Below are 17,219 nucleotides of genomic sequence, written 5' to 3'. Positions count from 1 at the left end.
GTGCACCCTGGGCCCCGGCAGCCACCGCGGCCCCGGCTCCTGCCCGGGCCGTCCCTCCGGGCGGCCGCGATCACGGCTCCGCGGCGCTCTGGGCGGCGGCCGGGAGAGGGACGGGGCAGCCCGATGGCGGAGGCGCAGGGAGCGGACCCGATCGCGCCGGTGCCGTGCCCGGGCGGCCCCCCCCCGGGGCTGCGGCAAGCGGCCCTCTCCGCCGGGCCCGGCACAGCAGCCCGCCCCGGCACCGGTGCCCCGCTGGCGAGTGGCCGGGAGGATGGGCCAGCAGCGGCCCCGGTCCTCCCGGCCACGGCAATGGCACTGGCAACGGTAACGGTAACGGCAGCGGTACCGGGAACCCCGGCACCGGGTGACTGGCGGGCGTAGGGCCCCGCCCCCACGTGACCGTGGCTTCGGCCTCCTCACGTGACCGGGAATCATGCGCCCGCTCACGTGATCGGGCGCTGCGGCGGGAGGCGGCGGGATGGCGCGGGGGTAACGGGGAGCGGGGGGACCCGGGGGGGGGTCAGGCGGGGCTCCCCGGACCGGGGATAACGGGGAGCGGGGGGACCCGGGGGAGGGGTTCAGGCGGGGCTCCCCGGAGCGGGGATAACGGGGAGCGGGGGGACCCGGGGGAGGGGTTCAGGCGGGGCTCCCCGGAGCGGGGATAACGGGGAGCGGGAGGACCCGGGGGAGGGGTTCAGGCGGGGCTCCCCGGAGCGGGGGTAACGGAGGCTGGGAGGGGTCGGGCGGGCTCCCGGGCCTGGGGCCGACAGGGACTGGAGGGGCTCAGGGGGACCAGGCGGGGCTCCCGGGCCTGGGGCCGACAGGGACCGGAGGCGGGCTCCCCGGGCCCGGAGGTGATGGGGGCTGGGGGGGATAAGCGGGGCTCACTGGCCCAGGGGTGACAGGGAGCGGGGGGGCCGAGGGGGGGTCAGCCGGGGCTCCCCGGGACCGGGGGTATCGGGGACTGAGGGGGGGGTCAGCCGGGGCTCCCCAGCCCAGGGGTGACGGGGCCTGGGGGGGTCGGGCAGGCACTGGCCGTCCCCGGGTTTCCCTGGTGGCCCCGGGGCCGTGCCGTGCGCTCCCCCCTGACATCCCGTGTCAGGTGCCGGGGGGTCCCCGCCGTGCTGGTGCTGTGTGCGGCCGCCTGGAGCTGCGCCGCGGGCCTGGCCCTGGAGCGGGACCAGCCGTTCCGGTAGGTGCTGGGGCCGGCGGGATGGGATGGGGCGCCGGTGCCCGCCCGCCCCTCACAGCCTGCCTGCAGCGTGCCCCCCGGCTGGGCCCACGCCGGCCGTGTGAGCCCCGGACACCAAGTGCAGCTGACCTTCGCCCTCCGGCAGCAAGGCACAGGGCGCCTGGCCCAGCTCGTCGATGCCGTCTCGGACCCCCGCTCGCCGCGATACGGTAACGACTGTGCGCCTGAGCCCTGCCAGGCCCCATGGTGCCCGGCAGATGGGGTGCTCTGACCCTCTCTGTGCCTCGCAGGCAGGTACCTGTCCCTGGAGCAGGTGCAGGACCTCATCCAGCCCTCCCCGGCCACGCTCATGGTGGTGCTGAAGTGGCTGCAGGGCCACGGTGTTGAGAGCTGCAGGACCGTTGCCACCCTCGATTTCCTGGAGTGCCAGATGCCGGCGAGGTGAGCCCTGGGTGCGGCTGGGCCCCGCTGCCGTGGCCGTGCCTGTCCCGCCGGCAGGAGAAGCCAGACCCTGCCCCTGCACCAGCCTGTCCCCGGGCTTTGCCTGGGCTGCGAGGGCTCCGCAGCCAAGAGCTGCCCATGTGCCCGCTCCCGGTGCTGGGGGGAGTCGCCGCCGGTGGTCCGGAGTACTGGGAATAAGGCATGCCTATCCATGAGGTGCTTGGGCCGGCCCCGCACCTCCTCTCGCCTTCTGTGGGACCGCAGAGTCCCCCTCTGGAGGAGCGGGGGTGGAGTCGCGGGGAACCCTGCAGCATCAGAGCTCCGGTTCAGTTCAGTGATGGGAATTGGTCGAGTATGGAAGGGGCTCTTTGCTTTCCAAGGTCGGCTGCGCTGGTGGGAAGCGGAGCTCGTCCTCGGCTCGTCCCAGCGGCAAGCGGGGTGGGAAGGGTGCGTGAGGCAGGGCAGAGCGCGGCCATGCTGGACGTATGGCTGACGGCTGTCCCGGCGGCGCGGATCCTCGCGCGGCATCTGTCCCTGTGTTGCAGCACGGCCGAGAGCCTCCTGCCGGGGGCCGAGTTCCACCGGTACGTGAAGGGCCAGCGCAGCGTTCTGCGCTCCCCGTTCCCCTACGCTGTCCCCGAGGAGCTGGCGGAGCACGTCGACTTCGGTACGTCCGACATGGGGGGAGCTGACGCTGCCCAGAGCCCTCACGGCCTGGGGTGCGGGTGGGACGTTAGGCGCTGGGCAGCCAGGACTGGCCACCTCGGTGCTCCGGAGGACGGTGTGGCAGGTCCTCCCGCCATGGTCCCGGCTGCCCCCAGACCCCACACCCCCACACCCCGAGGCTGTGGCTGCCCCATCCCTGGACACATTCCAGGCCAGGTTGGACGGGGCCCTGAGCAACCTGATCTCATTGAAGATGTCCCTGCTCGTTCCAGGGGGGTTGGACTAGATGACCTTTGAAGGTCCCTTCCCACCCAAACCATTCTGCCGTGTGGACAGGCAGGATCCAAAGTGGTTCTCACTGGTGCTCTGCGTCCTGGGCGCTCCCTGCGGAGAGCGCGGGGGCAGCCGCCCGTCAGTCCCTTTCGGGTGGGCTCCCGCGGCCGCTCCCCCGGGAGAGCAGAGGGCTGCCAGGCTGCGGCAGTGTCCTGGCAGTGGGGACACTGAGCTGTACGGCCTGGGAACGTCGGCGAGGAGCGGCGAGGAAGCTGAGGGAGCACTTCCCACCTCCTGTGCTGCGCCGGGGGCGCGGGCGGTGCTGGGGACGGGCTCCCCCATGCTGCGGACATGAAGCCTGAGTCGGGATGGTGGCAGGGAGCCAAGGGGCCATAGTACTGTCCTCCCGGAGCTCTGGGCCCCAACAGCTCCTTCTTTTCCTTCTTGTGCACCAGTGGGTGGCCTGCACCGGTTCCCTGCGGAGAGGAAGGCGGTCAGCAGAGCCTGGGCCAAGAAGGAAGCGGAGAGAAGGCAGCACTATGGAGGGAGAGCAGGTTTCCACCTGGGCGTGACACCGTCCATCATCCGTAAGAGATACAACATGACGGGAGGAGACGTGGGGCTGCTGCCCAACAACAGCCAGGCCTGTGCCCAGGTAACTGACAGAGCCGATCCAGGTCAGAGGCCTGTAGGAATTCCACACATTGGTGCTCCGCCAGCACTTTGCTGCTCTGGTGGTCCCAGAACCCCCAGGAAACTGTGGGGGTTCCTCGGTGGCCAGTGGGAACACCTGCTGGGCTAGCATTTCACAGACCCACGCTGGGCCAACTTTCTAAGTCGGGAGAAAAAACTTACCTTGTTGTTTTTGTTTTTGTTTTGTTTTTTTCAAGAGAAAATTAGAACAAACTTGTCCACTCCTTGTCCCCCCAGTTCTTGGAACAGTATTTCCACCAGGCTGACCTGGCTGAGTTCATGCAGCTCTTTGGCAGCAGCTTTGGCCACCGCTCTCAAGTTGACCACGTGGTCGGGCACCAGGGCACGGGCAAGGCTGGGCTGGAGGCCAGTCTGGACGTGGAATACATCATGAGCACGGGTGCCAACATCTCCACGTGGGTCTTCAGCAACGCAGGTACTGATCCCCCTCCAGAGCGGTCCTGTGACTGCTCCCGTGACCTGCTGCTGCTTAGGGAAACGCTTCCTCCCTCCAAAAAATGGTTGTACTGGGTCCGTCCGCCGTCCGTCAGAGGGGAACGCCTGGCGCGGCGTACAGGGACGGCACGCCGGCTCTGCTACATCCCAGAATGCTTTCCCAGCTATTAGGGGCACGTACCTTGTGGGATTCCGAAGTTGGAGCTGATGCTGGTTTCTCATAGCTCGTAGGGAAGTTGTTCTCCATGGATTTGTGTAGATGCTTTTGAGCCCCCGTGAAATTCCAGCATCCCGAGCATCCCGTAGCAGGGATTTCCGCGCCTCGACGGCACAGCGTGAAGCTGTCGCCCCACTGGCCGCCTTTCCACAGAGGGAGAGCGCAGCAACTCTTGTCTTTTTAAGTTTTTTTTCCTGCTTCTTTGGGGTTGAAGCTGATCTCTCAGCCGCGAATCCACCAGTCGAGTGAGTGAAGGAGGGCAGGGCGGTTTTAAGAAAACAAGGTGGCACAACAGCCCGCGCAAACGTGGCTGCGGTGCTGCGGGACGGAGTGTCACCTGTCCCGGGTGAGAAACTGGCAGAGCAGGAGACGCAGCGCCCTTAGGACGGCCGGCTCTGCCCTGCTGGTGGTGAAGGCGGGCACGGCTCCGCGTTAACCTCCGCCTCTTCCCTGCGGTTACGATGGGGAAAGGGTGCGGAGACGGGCGGTTACGTGAGCCACCGAGCGTGAGAAGGGGGTGGCTGGGGCTGCGCTCTCCCCGCCTCGTGGAGGGCGATGAGGGGCAGGAAGGGACCTCGGCAGATGGAGGTGGAACGTCCGTCAAACTGCTCCGGGACCCACTGTTAGGGGCAGAGGGGCCAAGGCTGGGCTGCGTCTCGGAATGCCAAGGATGCCAAGGGTGGCTACAGCCCTGCGACGGGCTCGGAGAAGGTGTTGGATGAGTGTAGCCCCCCCCTGCTCTGGGGTTCGGGGTGACCCTTTCACCAGACACGCTGTTGGAGCCAGAGCTTGGTGCCATCCGCCATGAGGATCCCCCAAATCAGCCATGCTGTGGATCTGCTCTCTGTAGGCAGGGCAGGAGCTGGAGGACTTTCAGCTCCTGCTGCTCGTGGTGCTGTCGAGGCATGGTCGTGTCCCCCCCCCGATGCTGCCCCGCTTTCCCTCAAGCCCGGAGGAGCTGAACCCGCCACCGCTGTGTCCCTGCAGGGAGGCACGAGAGCCAGGAGCCCTTCCTGGCCTGGCTGCTGCTGCTCAGCAACATGTCATCGCTGCCGTGGGTGCACTCGGTGAGCTACGGGGACGACGAGGACAGCCTGTCGCGAGCCTACATGGAGCGCGTGAACGTGGAGTTCATGAAGGCGGCTGCCCGGGGCTTGACCATCCTCTTTGCCTCAGGTACCTGCGGGGGTCCCAGCAGGGTGGGGAACCCCCGCGCTCACCACCCGACGGGGCCGCTCTGCCTCCGCCACCCGGCCTTGGGGGTGGAGAGAGCCCTTCCCCCGGGTCTCCCGGCAGCGTTTGGTGGTCGCGGGGCGGCGCGGATGCGGGATTGCCCCGTCTCTCTTGGCAGGTGACGACGGCGCTGGGTGCAGAAGGGTGCCCGGTGGGAACCACACTTTCCGGCCCAGCTTTCCGGCATCCAGGTGGGTGTGGGGAGGAGAACCGGAGTCCTTGGGTCGGCCTGAGGGTCTGGGCAGCGCTGGCTGCTGCGCCTCGCCCCAGCCCAGGGCTGCTGACGGCGCTTCGAGCCCCAGCCGGGGGCCACCGCTGCCCCCAGCGGGTTTGGAGCCCCTTTGGGGGACTCCAAGGGTCACTCCTCCATTGAGGCTGGGGATGCCCCCAGACCGCAGAGCTGGGGGTGCAGCTCCTCAGCGGGGGGAGGGCGCTGCGTGGGGTGCCGCTGTGGCCCCGGGCAGTCGTGTGCACTCCTGTCCCCCCAGTCCCTACGTCACCACCGTGGGCGGAACGTCCTTCAAGAACCCCTTCCTGGTGACCGCAGAGGTGACGGACTACATTAGCGGGGGGGGCTTCAGCAACATCTTCCCCATGCCCGGTTACCAGGTGAGGAGGGGTCGGCGCTGTCGGATCCCGGGGCTGCGGCGGGGTCGGGGGCTGCGTGGGCTTTCATGGGGGTGACAAGGGGCTGTGGGGGGCTCAGGCAGCCCCGGGGGCTGCAGGCCAGGGCCGGAGGTGAACAGGGACAAGGTCCCGCAGCAACACGTCCTGCTCCTTACGGGCCTGTGAGAAGCTCAGGGGGGGCAACCAGGCCACATGCAGAGTCCTGCACCCGGGTGGGGGCAACCCCCAGTGCCAGCCCAAGCTGGGGATGGAGGGATGGAGAGCAGCTCTGTCAAGAAGGACTTCGGGGTGCTGGGGCGGGGAAAAAGCTGGCCATGAGCCAGCACCGTGCACGGGCAGCCCAGAAACCCCCCGCAGCCCGGGCTGCGTCCCCAGCAGCGTGGGCAGCAGGGCGAGGGGGGGATTCTGCCCCTCTGCTCAGCTCGGGGGAGACCCCCCTGCAGTGCTGCCCCCAGCTCTGGGGCCTCAGCACAGGAGAGACACGGAGCTGCTGGAGCGGGGCCAGAGGAGGCCCCGGAGATGCTGGGAGGGCTGGAGCCCCTCTGCTGGGAGGACGGGCTGAGAGAGTTGGGGGGGTTCAGCCTGGAGAAGAGAAGGCTCCGTGGAGACCTTGGAGCCCCTTCCAGTCCCTCAAGGGGCTCCAGGAAAGCTGGGGAGGGACTCTGGATGAGGGAGGGGAGCCATGGGACAAGGGGGAAGGGGTTTCCACTGCAAGAGGGGAGATGGAGCTGAGATCTCGGGCAGAAATTCTTGGCTGTGAGGGCGGAGAGCCCCTGGCCCAGGTTGCCCAGAGAAGCTGTGGCTGCCCCATCCCTGGAGGGGTTCAAGGCCAGGTTGGCCGGGGCTTGGAGCAAGCTGGGCTGGTGGGAGGTGTCCCTGCCCAGGGCAGGGGGTGGCACTGGGTGGGCTTTGAGGTCCCTTCCCACCCAAACCAGTCTGTGATTCTGTGAAATGCGCCCACTGAAGAGCAGCTCTGTCCTGCTGTGCTCTCGAGCAGGCCAGGAGGGTCGTTGTTGGAGGGTGTTTTGCTGCCAGGGAGGTGTCAGTGACTGTCCTGCCCCAGGAGCATCGTCCCAGGGTGTGGATGGGCTTTAGGGTCCCTTCCCACCCAAACCCTTCTCTGATCCCATGGTCTCGTCTCTCCCCAGGCTGCTGCAGTGCGGCGTTTCTTCCGCTCGGCCTCGAAGCTGCCTCCCAGTTCCTACTACAACAGCACCGGCCGTGCCTACCCCGACCTGTCCGCCCTCTCCGACAACTACTGGGTGGTGACAAACCGCATCCCGCTGCCCTGGGTGTCGGGGACGTCGGTGAGGAGGACAGCCCTGTGCCGGCCCCGCGGCGGCCGAGTGGCCGGGTGCTGAGGCGTTTGTTGTCTCCCGCAGGCGTCCACCCCCGTGGTGGGGGGCATGGTGGCCCTCATCAATGACCGGCGGCTGCAGCGGGGGCTGCCCCCCCTGGGCTTCCTCAACCCTGCGCTCTACCAGCTGCAGGAGCAGGGGCACGACGCGGCCATCTACGACGTGAGTGGGGCTGGGGGTGCCGCGGGGCTGGGGTGCCCCGAGCGGCTGGGTGGGCGCGGATGGGTGGGTGCCGGCAGGGAAGCCCCGTCTCCTGCTGGGGCGGGACCCGGTGCCAGCGTCCTGCTGGGGGGCGAGGGGGGTGTCGGGAGGGGGGTCCGCGTGGCCTTCCTGCCAGAGGGGTGTCTGGGGGCCCCTGTGGCCCTTCCCGGGGCTGCGTGGGACGGGTCCCCTTGCTGCAGGGGGGGTCGGGGGGCTGGGGAAGGGGCGGCCCTTGCCGCGGGGGGTGCCTGGGGGTTCTCCCGCGGGTTGGGCTCCCGTGGGGGGGTCCTGTCCCACCGAGGGTTGTGGGGGGACCCCCCCGCCATGCCGCGTCCTGTCCCCGCAGGTGACGCAGGGCTGCCACCTCTCCTGCCTGGACGGTACCGTGCAGGGCCAGGGCTTCTGCGCCGGCCCCGCCTGGGACCCGGTTACCGGCTGGGGGACGCCCAACTTCCCGGGGCTGCTGCGGGCGCTGCTGCCGCCATGACACCGGGGCGGGGGCGGAGCCAATAAACGGCGTGGTCCCGCCCCTCCCGTCTCCGTCTGCGCCGCTGGAGGGGGCGGGGCTGCGCGGGGCCAATGGGGGGGCGGGGCGGGGCCAGTGGGACGGGGAGGGTCGGCACCCATTGGACGGGGCGGGGAGGTGCGGGGCCAATGGGGTGGCGCGGGGGGCGGGGCGGGGCCGCGCGGGGCCAATGGGAGGGCCCGCCGCGCGCAGGCGCGGGGCAGGCGGCGGCCGGTGTCGCGCGGCGGCGGGCGATGAGCGGCAGCGGCGAGGCCGAGCCCCCCCCGGCGGCCCCCGCCGCCCCCGCGCCGCCCCCCCCCGCCCCCGCCGGCGACAACAAGCCCAGCCCGGCCGCCGGCGGCAGCGGCGTCCCCGGGGCGCCCCCGGGAGCGGCGGGCGGCGCGGCGCGGGGAACCGAGGGCGGCGCGGCCGGCGGGAGGGGGCCCGGTGAGCGCGGGTGGGCCGGACACACGCACCGGGGGGTTCCCGCGGGGTGCGCGGCCCGAGCGCGGGCACCGAGCCCGTCCGGCCGGGGGTGCGGGGCGCCGTGGCGGTGGGATCCCGGGGGGTCCCGGCAGGGGCGGGGCGGGGCCGTGAGGATCAGGGTCCCGGCTTGGGGGGCCTGGGACGGCGGCCCGCTGATCCCGGAGGAGCAGGCCGTGGGGACCAGGCTCCCGGGGAGGGGGACGGGACCACCGGGACGGCGGGCTACTGATCTCGGGTGGGGTGCCGTGGGGACCGGGGTCCTGGGCTGGGGGGACCGTGAGGACCAGGGTCCCGGGTGGGGGGGCGGGTCTGGGACGGCAGCTCGCTGATCCCGGGGGAACCTGTGGAGACCGAGGTCCCGGCGGGGGGGCCGGGGTATTGCCCCGCTGATCGCCCCGTGCCCGCAGCGCCCGTCTCGGCAGCGGTGGCCGCAGCCCCCCCCGAAGGGGCCATGTCCAACGGGGTCTACGTGCCACCCAGCGCGGCCAACGGGGACGTGAAGCCGGTGGTCTCCACCACGCCGCTGGTGGACTTCCTGATGCAGCTGGAAGATTACACCCCCACGGTGAGGCGGGGGTGGGGGGGGGGCCGGGGGCCGCGCTCCGGGTGTGGGGACGTGGGCACATGGGGACACCCAGCTCCCCCAACTTCTCTCTGGTGCAGATCCCGGATGCCGTCACGGGGTATTACCTCAACCGGGCGGGATTCGAGGCCTCTGATCCGCGCATGTGAGTGGCAGCGGGGAGTTGGGGGGTGGGGGGGGCACAGCGAGGCCCCAGGGACAGGAGTCCCTCGGTGTCTGAACACCCCCCCCACCCACCCACGCACACCTTTCCTTGCTGGCAGCATTCGCTTGATCTCGCTGGCCGCGCAGAAGTTCATCTCGGACATCGCCAACGACGCGTTGCAGCACTGCAAGATGAAGGGAACGGCCTCGGGCAGCTCCCGCAACAAGAGCAAGGTGAGGGAAGGACGGGAGCGGCCGCCGGGACGAGGGGACCGGCCTCTCCGGGGCTGCACCCAGGCAAACTGGCCACCACTGGCCGCGGGGCCGTGGGTTGTAGAAGCTCTGAGACCTGTTGTGCTCCTGAAGGGCCAACGCGCGTGCTGAGCTCGGGTTCTGCTGATGGGAAAATGAGGTGGAATACGCCTTGGGCAGCGGAATTCCTGGAACGGGCTTTGGTCGCTTCACAGGGACGTGCGAGTGGCTGCACCTCCGAGGGCCGGGTAGCCCCACGTCCTCCCTCCGGCAGCAGCCAGAGCTCAGGGGTTTAGAGAAGAACCGAACGGGGAGCCAGCGCGCGGCAGCGGTTTCTGGGAATTCTCCCAGTCACCGTCTGCTTGCGGTTCGGGGCCTCACGAGGGCGATGTAATTTATCTTGACGGCGTTGAGTAACGCTTGGCGCGTTTCCGCCCCGTGGAGCGGCCGAGGGCACAGAGCGAGCGAAGCGCCCGGCGCTTGGGAGCCGGGCGATGCCCCAAACGCCGTCTTGCAGCCGCTTCGGGGAATTGCGTGTGCACCGGGCACCGCATCTCGTAGGGGGAAAGTCTTAAAGCCGCAAGGTTTTGCGGAACGCCCGGGCGCTCGGATTGTCCCCCCCCCCGTGACTGACGCTACTCCTTGTCCCCTCAGGATAAGAAGTACACGCTGACCATGGAGGACCTGACACCAGCACTTGCAGAATACGGCATCAACGTGAAAAAGCCACATTACTTCACATAAAGACTGAGGGATTGTTAGCGGGAACTTTTTTTAGGGTCGCTTCTGTGCCATTAAACAGCTGAGTAGGTTTTTTTGGTGGAAAAGCATCTTATCTCCTGTGCTGACGCCCCGCCGGCGAGCGCAACGGCCCTGCTGGGGCCTCTCTCTTCGCTGCGCCCGCAGAAAACCTGTTAGTGCCGGCCTTTGAGAGGCCGGTGCGGAGAGGGGGCGGTTGTGGGGCCGTAGTTGCACTTTCTGCCGTTCCCAGGAGGGCTCAGCCCTGCCTCAGGAAGCTGATGGAAAGGGGGGGCAGTGGGAAAAGGACCGCTCCACCCTTCTCATCTTCCTCCCAAGCATTCCTGCCATCCTCAGAGCGACGCCGGGGGGCCCTGCGGACACCCGGGGCCTTCTCTCTGGAGGGGGGCTGCTGTCAGAGCCGCCCCCCCTCCCCCTGCTCCGGTCACGGGAGGAGGGTTGGTGCAGGCGCAGACCCGGAGCCGAGGGCTCGGCGGAGGGTCGGGCGGCCCCCGCCTTTGTGTGCACGCACGCACCCCTGCACCAGCAGCCGGTTTTCATTACAAACGTTTATTTCAGCTGCTGGCGGCTTTTCCACGTGGGCTGGATGGAAACGATAAAGAGAGTGAAGCGCGAAGCTGGGGTGGTGCCGGGTGTCACCCCGCCGTCCGCGCTAGGGGCGAGCACCGGGACGGGGCGCTGCCTGACGTGAGACCGCGAGGTGGGTGAGCTGCTCGGGCCTGGGGACCGGGAAAGGCCGGGGGGGTGGCTCCACAGCTCCGTCCCGGCGGCGCAGGGTCGCGGCCAGGCCCCTGCTCAGTCTCTGCCCGAAGCTGCCGGGGAGGGAGGAGGCGCTGCCGTCGATGTGGTGCTGCAGCGTCTGGGGGCTGCAGAGCAGCTCCCGGGAAGGCAGCGCCGTCTGTACCGTGTGTCCGTGGCTGGCTCGGGGGGGAAGGGACAGTCCCTGCTCTCCCTCGGCTCCGGGGTGCAAGAAGGCACTTGGGGGTGGCGGGGAGGGAAGCGTGGCAGCGTCGGCTGGCGGGGAGGCGCCTCCCGCTCTACTTCTCCTGCATCTTCTCCAGGATGGGTACGATCATGTCAAACTTGGGGCGCTTGGCTGGGTCCTCGTTCATGCAGATCTTCATCAGCTTGCAGATGTGTGGGGAGATGCCCGGTGGGATGGTTGGGCGCAACCCCTCCAGGGCCACCTGGGAGAACGGGGCAGGATCAGAGACCTGGACCCGGCCCCCGGTGGGACGGGGAGCGCGCCGGTGGGCTCCCGCGGTGGGACTCGGCCCCTCTCCGGCTGCTCAGGCCCCGCTGTGCCCTGGCGGGGCCGGGCCAGGCCGGCACGTTGCGCCCAGCCCCTCCTCACCTTCATGCCTATCTCCATGTTGGACAAGTCTGCGAACGGCACCTCGCGGGTCACCAGCTCCCACAGCAGCACGGCGAAGCTCCACATGTCGGCCGAGCGCCTGTTAATCTCCTCTGGCTTCTTCTGCAAGGCTGTAGGGAACCCAGGGCGGGGGGCTGAGCGGGGGCGAGGAAGGGGCCGAGCAGCAGGAGGGACCCGGCTACCGGCCGCTCACCTTCTGGCGCCACCCAAGCCGGCGCGTACATCCTCCCCGGGCACTGGAAGGAGAACTTCACGTCAGCCATGCTGATCCGCGCCGTCATGTCGTCATCAATCTGGGGGAGAGGAGAGGGGTGGGTCAGCGGGGAGCCCGTGGGAGGGAGGGCCGGCCCCCGCCACGCCGGGACTCACCATGACGCTGCGGCTGTTGAGGTGGTGGCGCGGGATGAGGGGCTCCAGCGTGTGCAGGAAGGCCATGCCCCGCGCGATGTCGAAGGCGAATTTCACGGCCTGCATCTGGTCCACCACAAAGTCTGCAGGGAGGGAGGGGGGGGTCAGCTGGGGGGTGGCGGTGGCGCCGTGTCACCGGCCGCGCGTGGGGGAAGGAAGGGGGTGGTATCGGCACACGGGGTGCGGGGAAGGCGTGCGGACCACAGACCGAGCTCACCCCGCGCCCACCCTGGTGTCGCAGCAGGGGGGCCCCCGCCACCCCCCGAACACATGGAGAAGCAGCTCCCGGAGGAGGGGGAGACGTGCCTCTGCCCCCCAGCTCTGTGCGTGTGTCCCCCGCCATCGGCACTCACTTGTCCCCTCGTGCAACACGTTGTAGAGGGAGCCGTAGGGCATCCAGTGGCTGATGACGATGGGGTGCGGCGCCGGGGGGGACTGGCAGGCGCCCAGCACCGGCAGCACGTTGGGGTGAGAGAAGATCCTGCAAGAGAAGCCACAGCCCCCAGATCAGCGGGTGCTGCCCGCACTCCCCCCCGTCACCTCCTGCCCTCCGTCCCCCGCCGGGACGTCCCTGACACCGCTCCCACCCGACCCCGCAGCCCGGTCGGGCTCCTGCCCCTCCAGGGATGACGCTGCCCCGGGGCACACCCCGGCGCTCACCGCAGCTTTGGGTACTCCTCGTTGAAGTCTCGGCTCTTCCGAGTTGTCCAGTCCCGGATTTTCAGCATTTTGATGACAATGTCGTTGCCTTGCCAGCGCCCCTTCCACAGCTGCGGGAGCCAGGTGGGGGAGAGGGGCTGTGAGGGGGGCGCACGGACCCCCAGCCCCTCACATAGGGCTGCGGGGACCACGGAGCCCGCGGGACCGGCAGGTCCACGGCGACTACGACAAAGCGTGAGAGCGGACCCCGGCCCTTCAGTCCCGGCAGGTGCCTTCTCTCCGCGCGGGCTGGTCCCACACTGGGATGTGGAAGCCCACCACTGCGCCCCAGTTCTGCGCTCGGCGGCTGGCCAGGGGCCGGGGGGAGCGGCGGTCCGCATGGGCGCAGCCGCCCTGTCCCGGGGCGGGGGGGTCAATGGGCCTACGTACCTCTCCTGACTGGTTCTCGTTGAGTTTTTGGCTCAAGCTCAGCTGTTTGAAGTCTATTCCAGCGAGTTTGTTGAGAGTCCCGTTTCCTGGAAGAGAAGGAGACGCAGCCCGTGGCTGCACGGACCTTCCTCCCGCCGCCCACCTGCGAGCACAGCGGGAGGTGGCACCGGTGGGTGCCCGCGAGGAACCCCCTTCGGCGAGGGGGTTTCGCTCTTTGGACCCACTGCCCCCTCCCCCGGCAGCCCGCCCCACCGCGCGGGATAGCCGGCACCCCCCTGCACCGGTGTCCCCATCAAGGAGGGCTCCGTCCTTACTGGGACGCGTGCGGGTCGTGCCCTTCCAGAAGGTGTCCTTGTAGGGGATCTTGGTGAGGCTCTGGCCCAGCTTCTCGGCACGCTCTGCGGAGGGACAAGGGGGTTGGCAGCACACGCGGGGACCCTGCCGAGGCTGAGCGGGGCTGCAGCGGGAGCCGGAGCCGGGCTATGGGTCCGGGTGGGACCCTCCTACCTTTCAAGACCTCTCGCAGCGGCGTCTTGGCTTTGTCGATGGGCGTCTCGCCGTATTTGTTGGCAATGCTGACCAAGGCCCCGTTGCCCACCAGGTCCTGAAGGAGGGGAAAGGGAGCATCTGCGGTTCGGCGGCCCCTTCTCAGCCTCTCCCTGCACACCCAGCCTCCTGCCTCGTCCCTCCCCGTGTCCCCTCAGCCCCCTCCCTGGGCTCCTGCCCGCTTCCAAGTGCTTCCGCTCACCTCGGCCACCTGGTCGTGGCCCCAGAAGCAGGCGTAGTGCAGAGGCGTGTTCCCGTGCTCGTTCACGGCGTTGATGTCTGCTTTGAACTGCATCAGCTGGGGGCAGGAGGACGGTCCCCGTTAACCCAGAGCGGGTCCCCCCCACCCCCAGCACCGAGGGCTGCTGTCGGGAGGGGGCTCAGCACGGACGCTGGGCACTCCTGGGGATGCTGGAGGTGCCCAGGATGCAGTAATGTCACGGCAAGGAAGCCGCAGGCGACGGTGGGGAGCGAGTCCCGGGCAGAAAGGGCCGGGGGGCTGCACGGGGTCCCGCTCCGTTTGCCGTGGGGCTGGGCAGGGCACGGAGGGGCGGCGGGGGGGCAGGTACCTTCTGCACGATGTCGCGGTGGCCGTGGCTGGCAGCCAGGTGCAGGGGGGTGTCGTCCCCGCGGTTCATCACGTTGATGCGTGCCCCCCGCATGATGAGCATGTCCACCACGTTGGAGCGGCCCTCGCGGCAGGCCCAGTGCAGGGGGCTGAAGCCGTGGTCATCCCTGCGGAGGCGGCAAGGACGGCTCTGCTAAGCGGCGGCCGCCTGCCACCGCAGCCGGGCAGGGAGAGAAGGGCCGAGCGTAGCCGGGGCGCTACCAGAATGGCAGCAGGTCTGGCCCTGCGCGCCACGGAGGCGACGGGGACAGGCTGAGCATCTCCCCCGCTCGCTGCCATCCCCACGAGGGCCCCAGAGGCCCTGGCCAAATCCCATCTTCTCCAGGGCTGAATCACAGAGACCTGGCAAGAGCCGGATCCCGGCCCCCCCCCCCCGTCCCCGTCCCGTCCCCCTCGGCGGTGCCTGGCCAAGTAAGGGAGGAGGCGACCAGCCAGGCCTTAAAAGGAGATTAGGGACCGGCAGGCGGGGGCCATTGCACCCCCGACACGGCAGACCCCCTCTGCCCCCTGGCTGGCCACTGGCCCCGCAGGCTGGGCTACCCTGGCTACACAGGCACCAAAATGTCCAGCGAGTGCCAGGGGGCCCCCAGTCCCTCCGGCACGAGCCATGGGCCCGGGACAGCTCTGTGGGACTGGGACCCCCTGGGGGGACCGAAAGACGTGGCCCAAGGCCAAGGGAAGGCCCCGGGTCCTGCAGGGGTTCAGCAGAGGGGCTGCCATGGCTGACGGGGGACCGGCGGCGCGGGGAGGCGGCTGGGCCAGCCCGCAGCGGCGATGGTGGCTCTGAGCCTCGCATCTGGCCCGGACGCCGCTCCAGCACCCGGGGGGGCTGCGGGAGCAGGGGATGTGCTGTGGGGAGGAGATGTGGGGCAGGCCACACGGGGTGGGGGGAGATGTGGGGCAGCGGACCCTGCGCAACTCCTGGCCCCAGGGCGGTGCCCAGCCCTCCCGTTAGAGCCCGGCCGTCTGTCCCGGGAGAGGGGACCGGGAAGCGGTCACCCCGCCACACCAGCCACCCTGGGGCCGGGGAGATGGTCCCCAGCACTCCCGGGCCGAGACGCCTGGGTGGGTCGGTGGCCGAGGAAGCGGCTGGAGGATGTGCAGCCCTCATGCCTCAGCGATGCGGTAACTTCCTCCGGCGGGGAGGAGCCGAATCCCACCGCTTCCCCGGGATGGACGCCCGGCAGAGAGGAAACCAGCCCCGGCCCCCGTCCAGCGCCCTCGGCCCGTGGGCACAGCCGAGCCCGGGACGGCACCTCGGGGGTCTCAGCGCGGCCGGGCCCCCTCCTGCTCACCCCTGGTTGAGGTCGTTCTCAGTGTTGTCCAGCCAGAGGCGCACGGCCACCGCGTTGCCCTCTCGGCACTGCGTGAAGATGTCGTCCATGGCGGGTGGTGCTGTGGGGAGGGACGGGTAAGGACACAGGGCTCCCTGCCCCCCTCTCCCACACGCAGCCCCGACGCCTGGACGCGGCCCCCCACAGCCTCCCCTGGGCTGCGGCGTCCCCCCGGGGAGAGCGAGGACAGGAGTCCGGCGGAAAACCGTGGTCAGAGCTGGACGCGCAGCAGAGGGGGAAGTTGGTGGCGGACTCCAGCGTCACGGGCGCCGGCAGCAGCCGCAGGAAGCAGATTTGGCACCCACCGCCTTTATCTCCGGGCCCAGCCAGAGCCGGGGCCCGCGTCTCCAGGGAGGGAGCAGCACTGCGGGGGGGACCCAGCACCACCCTGCTGGGATCCCCGGGCTCCACAGACCCCCCCCATCCCCATCCCCAGCCGAACTCGGCACGGCATCACGCCCAGGAAACCGGGACCCCAGAGGTCCACAACCTCCCCCTCTCCCCCCGCTCGCATCAAGAGACCCCAGCCCAGGGCTAGTTCAAGAGCAGCCCGGTGCCATTTTTGACCCCTCGACAACAGCGGCCTCTCCGGGCCCCAGGCTGTGCCCCCCCCCCCCCCCCCCAAGCAGCGTGGGGCCGTGCCCGGCAGGTACGGGGGTACCTGGGGGTCTGCGGCACCATGCCGAGATGTGGGGCTGCCCTGGGCGCATCCCGCGGCGCCGGTGCGGGGACAGACGGAGCACGACGTCCCCAGTGTACGTCAGGGCTTAAACCCGGCACCGGCCCAGCTGCGGCGGGACCCCCGCCCAGGACGGGCCCAGCACGGTCCCTACACTGGGACTCGCTGCTGGCCCTCGGGACAGCCGGTCCCCCGGGACAGCCCGTCCCCCTGCGTCGCACGCTCCAGGCGAGGGTCCCAGGGGAGCGTCCTCAGGGCCCGACCCCCGCAGGGGACTCACGGCCCCGGCACCTCCCGGCTGCGGGGAACGGAGCAGCCCCGGCCGCCCCGACCCAGGTCCTGCGGGTCCCGCCAGCCGCGGGGCTGACGGCGCTGCCCCGCGACGGGGGGACCCCAGCGACCCCCCCCCGTCCCCGCCCCGTGGCACTCGCCCCCCGCTGTCACCGCCGCCTCCGCTCCCCCGGCCGCGGCCCCTGCTCGGCCCGGGGCTGCCCCCTTCCCGTCACCGCTCCGGCTCCCCCCGTCGCCCCCTGGCCGGGAGCGGGGACCCTCGACGCCCCCGGCTCCCGGTGCCGCGTAGTGGGAAGACTCAGCCCGCTCCGAGCCCCCCCGGTTCCTCCCCGACCCCAGCCGCAGGGCCCCCCCCCAGCCCCCGGGGCTCATCCCGCCCGAGGCCCCACCGGCCCCGGCCCCTCGCCCGCCCCGGCGCACCCCGAGCGCGGCGGCCGCCGGCCCCGGCCCCATTCCGACCCCGCTGCGCCGAGCCCGGCCCTTCCCGGGCCCCGCGCCCGGCCCGGCCCGCCCCACAGCGGCCCGGCCCGCCCCGCCCCGCGCCACCCCGCAGCCCCGTCCCCGCAGGGCCCGGCCCGGCCCGGCCGCCCTTACCGGTTGCGGCGGCGGCGCAGGGCGGCGGCTCGGCGGGCGCGGGGCAGCGCGCTGGCCCCGCCCCGGCCGGGGAAGCACAGCGCCCCCTGCCGGCTGCCGCCGCGCCGGCGACGATGCGGCGCTAACGGGCACCGGGCACGGGGCAGCGGGCAGCGTGGGCGGATCCGGGCGCGGCGAGGGCGGGGGACA

General features: G+C 70.5%; 3 protein-coding genes across 4 annotated transcripts; 2 read left to right on the top strand and 1 right to left on the bottom strand.

Annotated features, from left to right (window-relative positions):
• Positions 1-414: 414 nt before the first annotated feature.
• Positions 415-7,886, top strand: TPP1 (tripeptidyl peptidase 1). Its single transcript, XM_063328917.1, has 13 exons — positions 415-489; positions 1,103-1,192; positions 1,262-1,401; positions 1,483-1,633; positions 2,179-2,300; positions 3,028-3,227; positions 3,503-3,701; positions 4,926-5,114; positions 5,290-5,362; positions 5,660-5,780; positions 6,947-7,105; positions 7,181-7,318; positions 7,704-7,886. Exons 1-13 carry the CDS (start codon positions 479-481, stop codon positions 7,842-7,844), a joined length of 1,734 nt encoding a protein of 577 aa, XP_063184987.1. The 5' UTR covers positions 415-478; the 3' UTR covers positions 7,845-7,886.
• Positions 7,887-8,084: 198 nt separating this feature from the next.
• On the top strand, positions 8,085-10,154 carry TAF10 (TATA-box binding protein associated factor 10). Its single transcript, XM_063328905.1, has 5 exons — positions 8,085-8,309; positions 8,756-8,913; positions 9,012-9,076; positions 9,195-9,309; positions 9,982-10,154. The coding sequence occupies exons 1-5, from the start codon at positions 8,117-8,119 to the stop codon at positions 10,069-10,071; spliced, it is 621 nt and encodes a 206-aa protein (XP_063184975.1). The 5' UTR covers positions 8,085-8,116; the 3' UTR covers positions 10,072-10,154.
• A 135-nt stretch (positions 10,155-10,289) lies between these two features.
• On the bottom strand, positions 10,290-17,171 carry ILK (integrin linked kinase). Of its 2 annotated transcripts, none has more exons than XM_063328892.1 (13): positions 17,031-17,171; positions 15,428-15,527; positions 14,074-14,239; positions 13,707-13,802; positions 13,466-13,562; positions 13,273-13,356; positions 12,959-13,044; positions 12,530-12,639; positions 12,223-12,350; positions 11,831-11,952; positions 11,655-11,754; positions 11,441-11,571; positions 10,290-11,273 (listed from the first exon to the last, which is right to left on the bottom strand). In XM_063328892.1, exons 2-13 carry the CDS (start codon positions 15,514-15,516, stop codon positions 11,124-11,126), a joined length of 1,359 nt encoding a protein of 452 aa, XP_063184962.1. In that variant the 5' UTR covers positions 15,517-15,527; positions 17,031-17,171; the 3' UTR covers positions 10,290-11,123. The 2 variants fall into 2 exon arrangements, with proteins under 2 accessions (XP_063184962.1, XP_063184956.1); XM_063328886.1 differs by lacking the exon at positions 17,031-17,171 and adding an exon at positions 16,128-16,615.
• Between the last annotated feature and the right edge of the window lie 48 nt (positions 17,172-17,219).

Source organism: Chroicocephalus ridibundus, chromosome 1 (genome assembly GCF_963924245.1).
Source record: "Chroicocephalus ridibundus chromosome 1, bChrRid1.1, whole genome shotgun sequence".
In the NCBI taxonomy this organism is placed as follows: domain Eukaryota; kingdom Metazoa; phylum Chordata; class Aves; order Charadriiformes; family Laridae; genus Chroicocephalus; species Chroicocephalus ridibundus.
The sequence above is the reverse complement of the archived record's forward strand: the minus strand, read 5'-3'. Positions and strand labels throughout refer to the sequence as shown.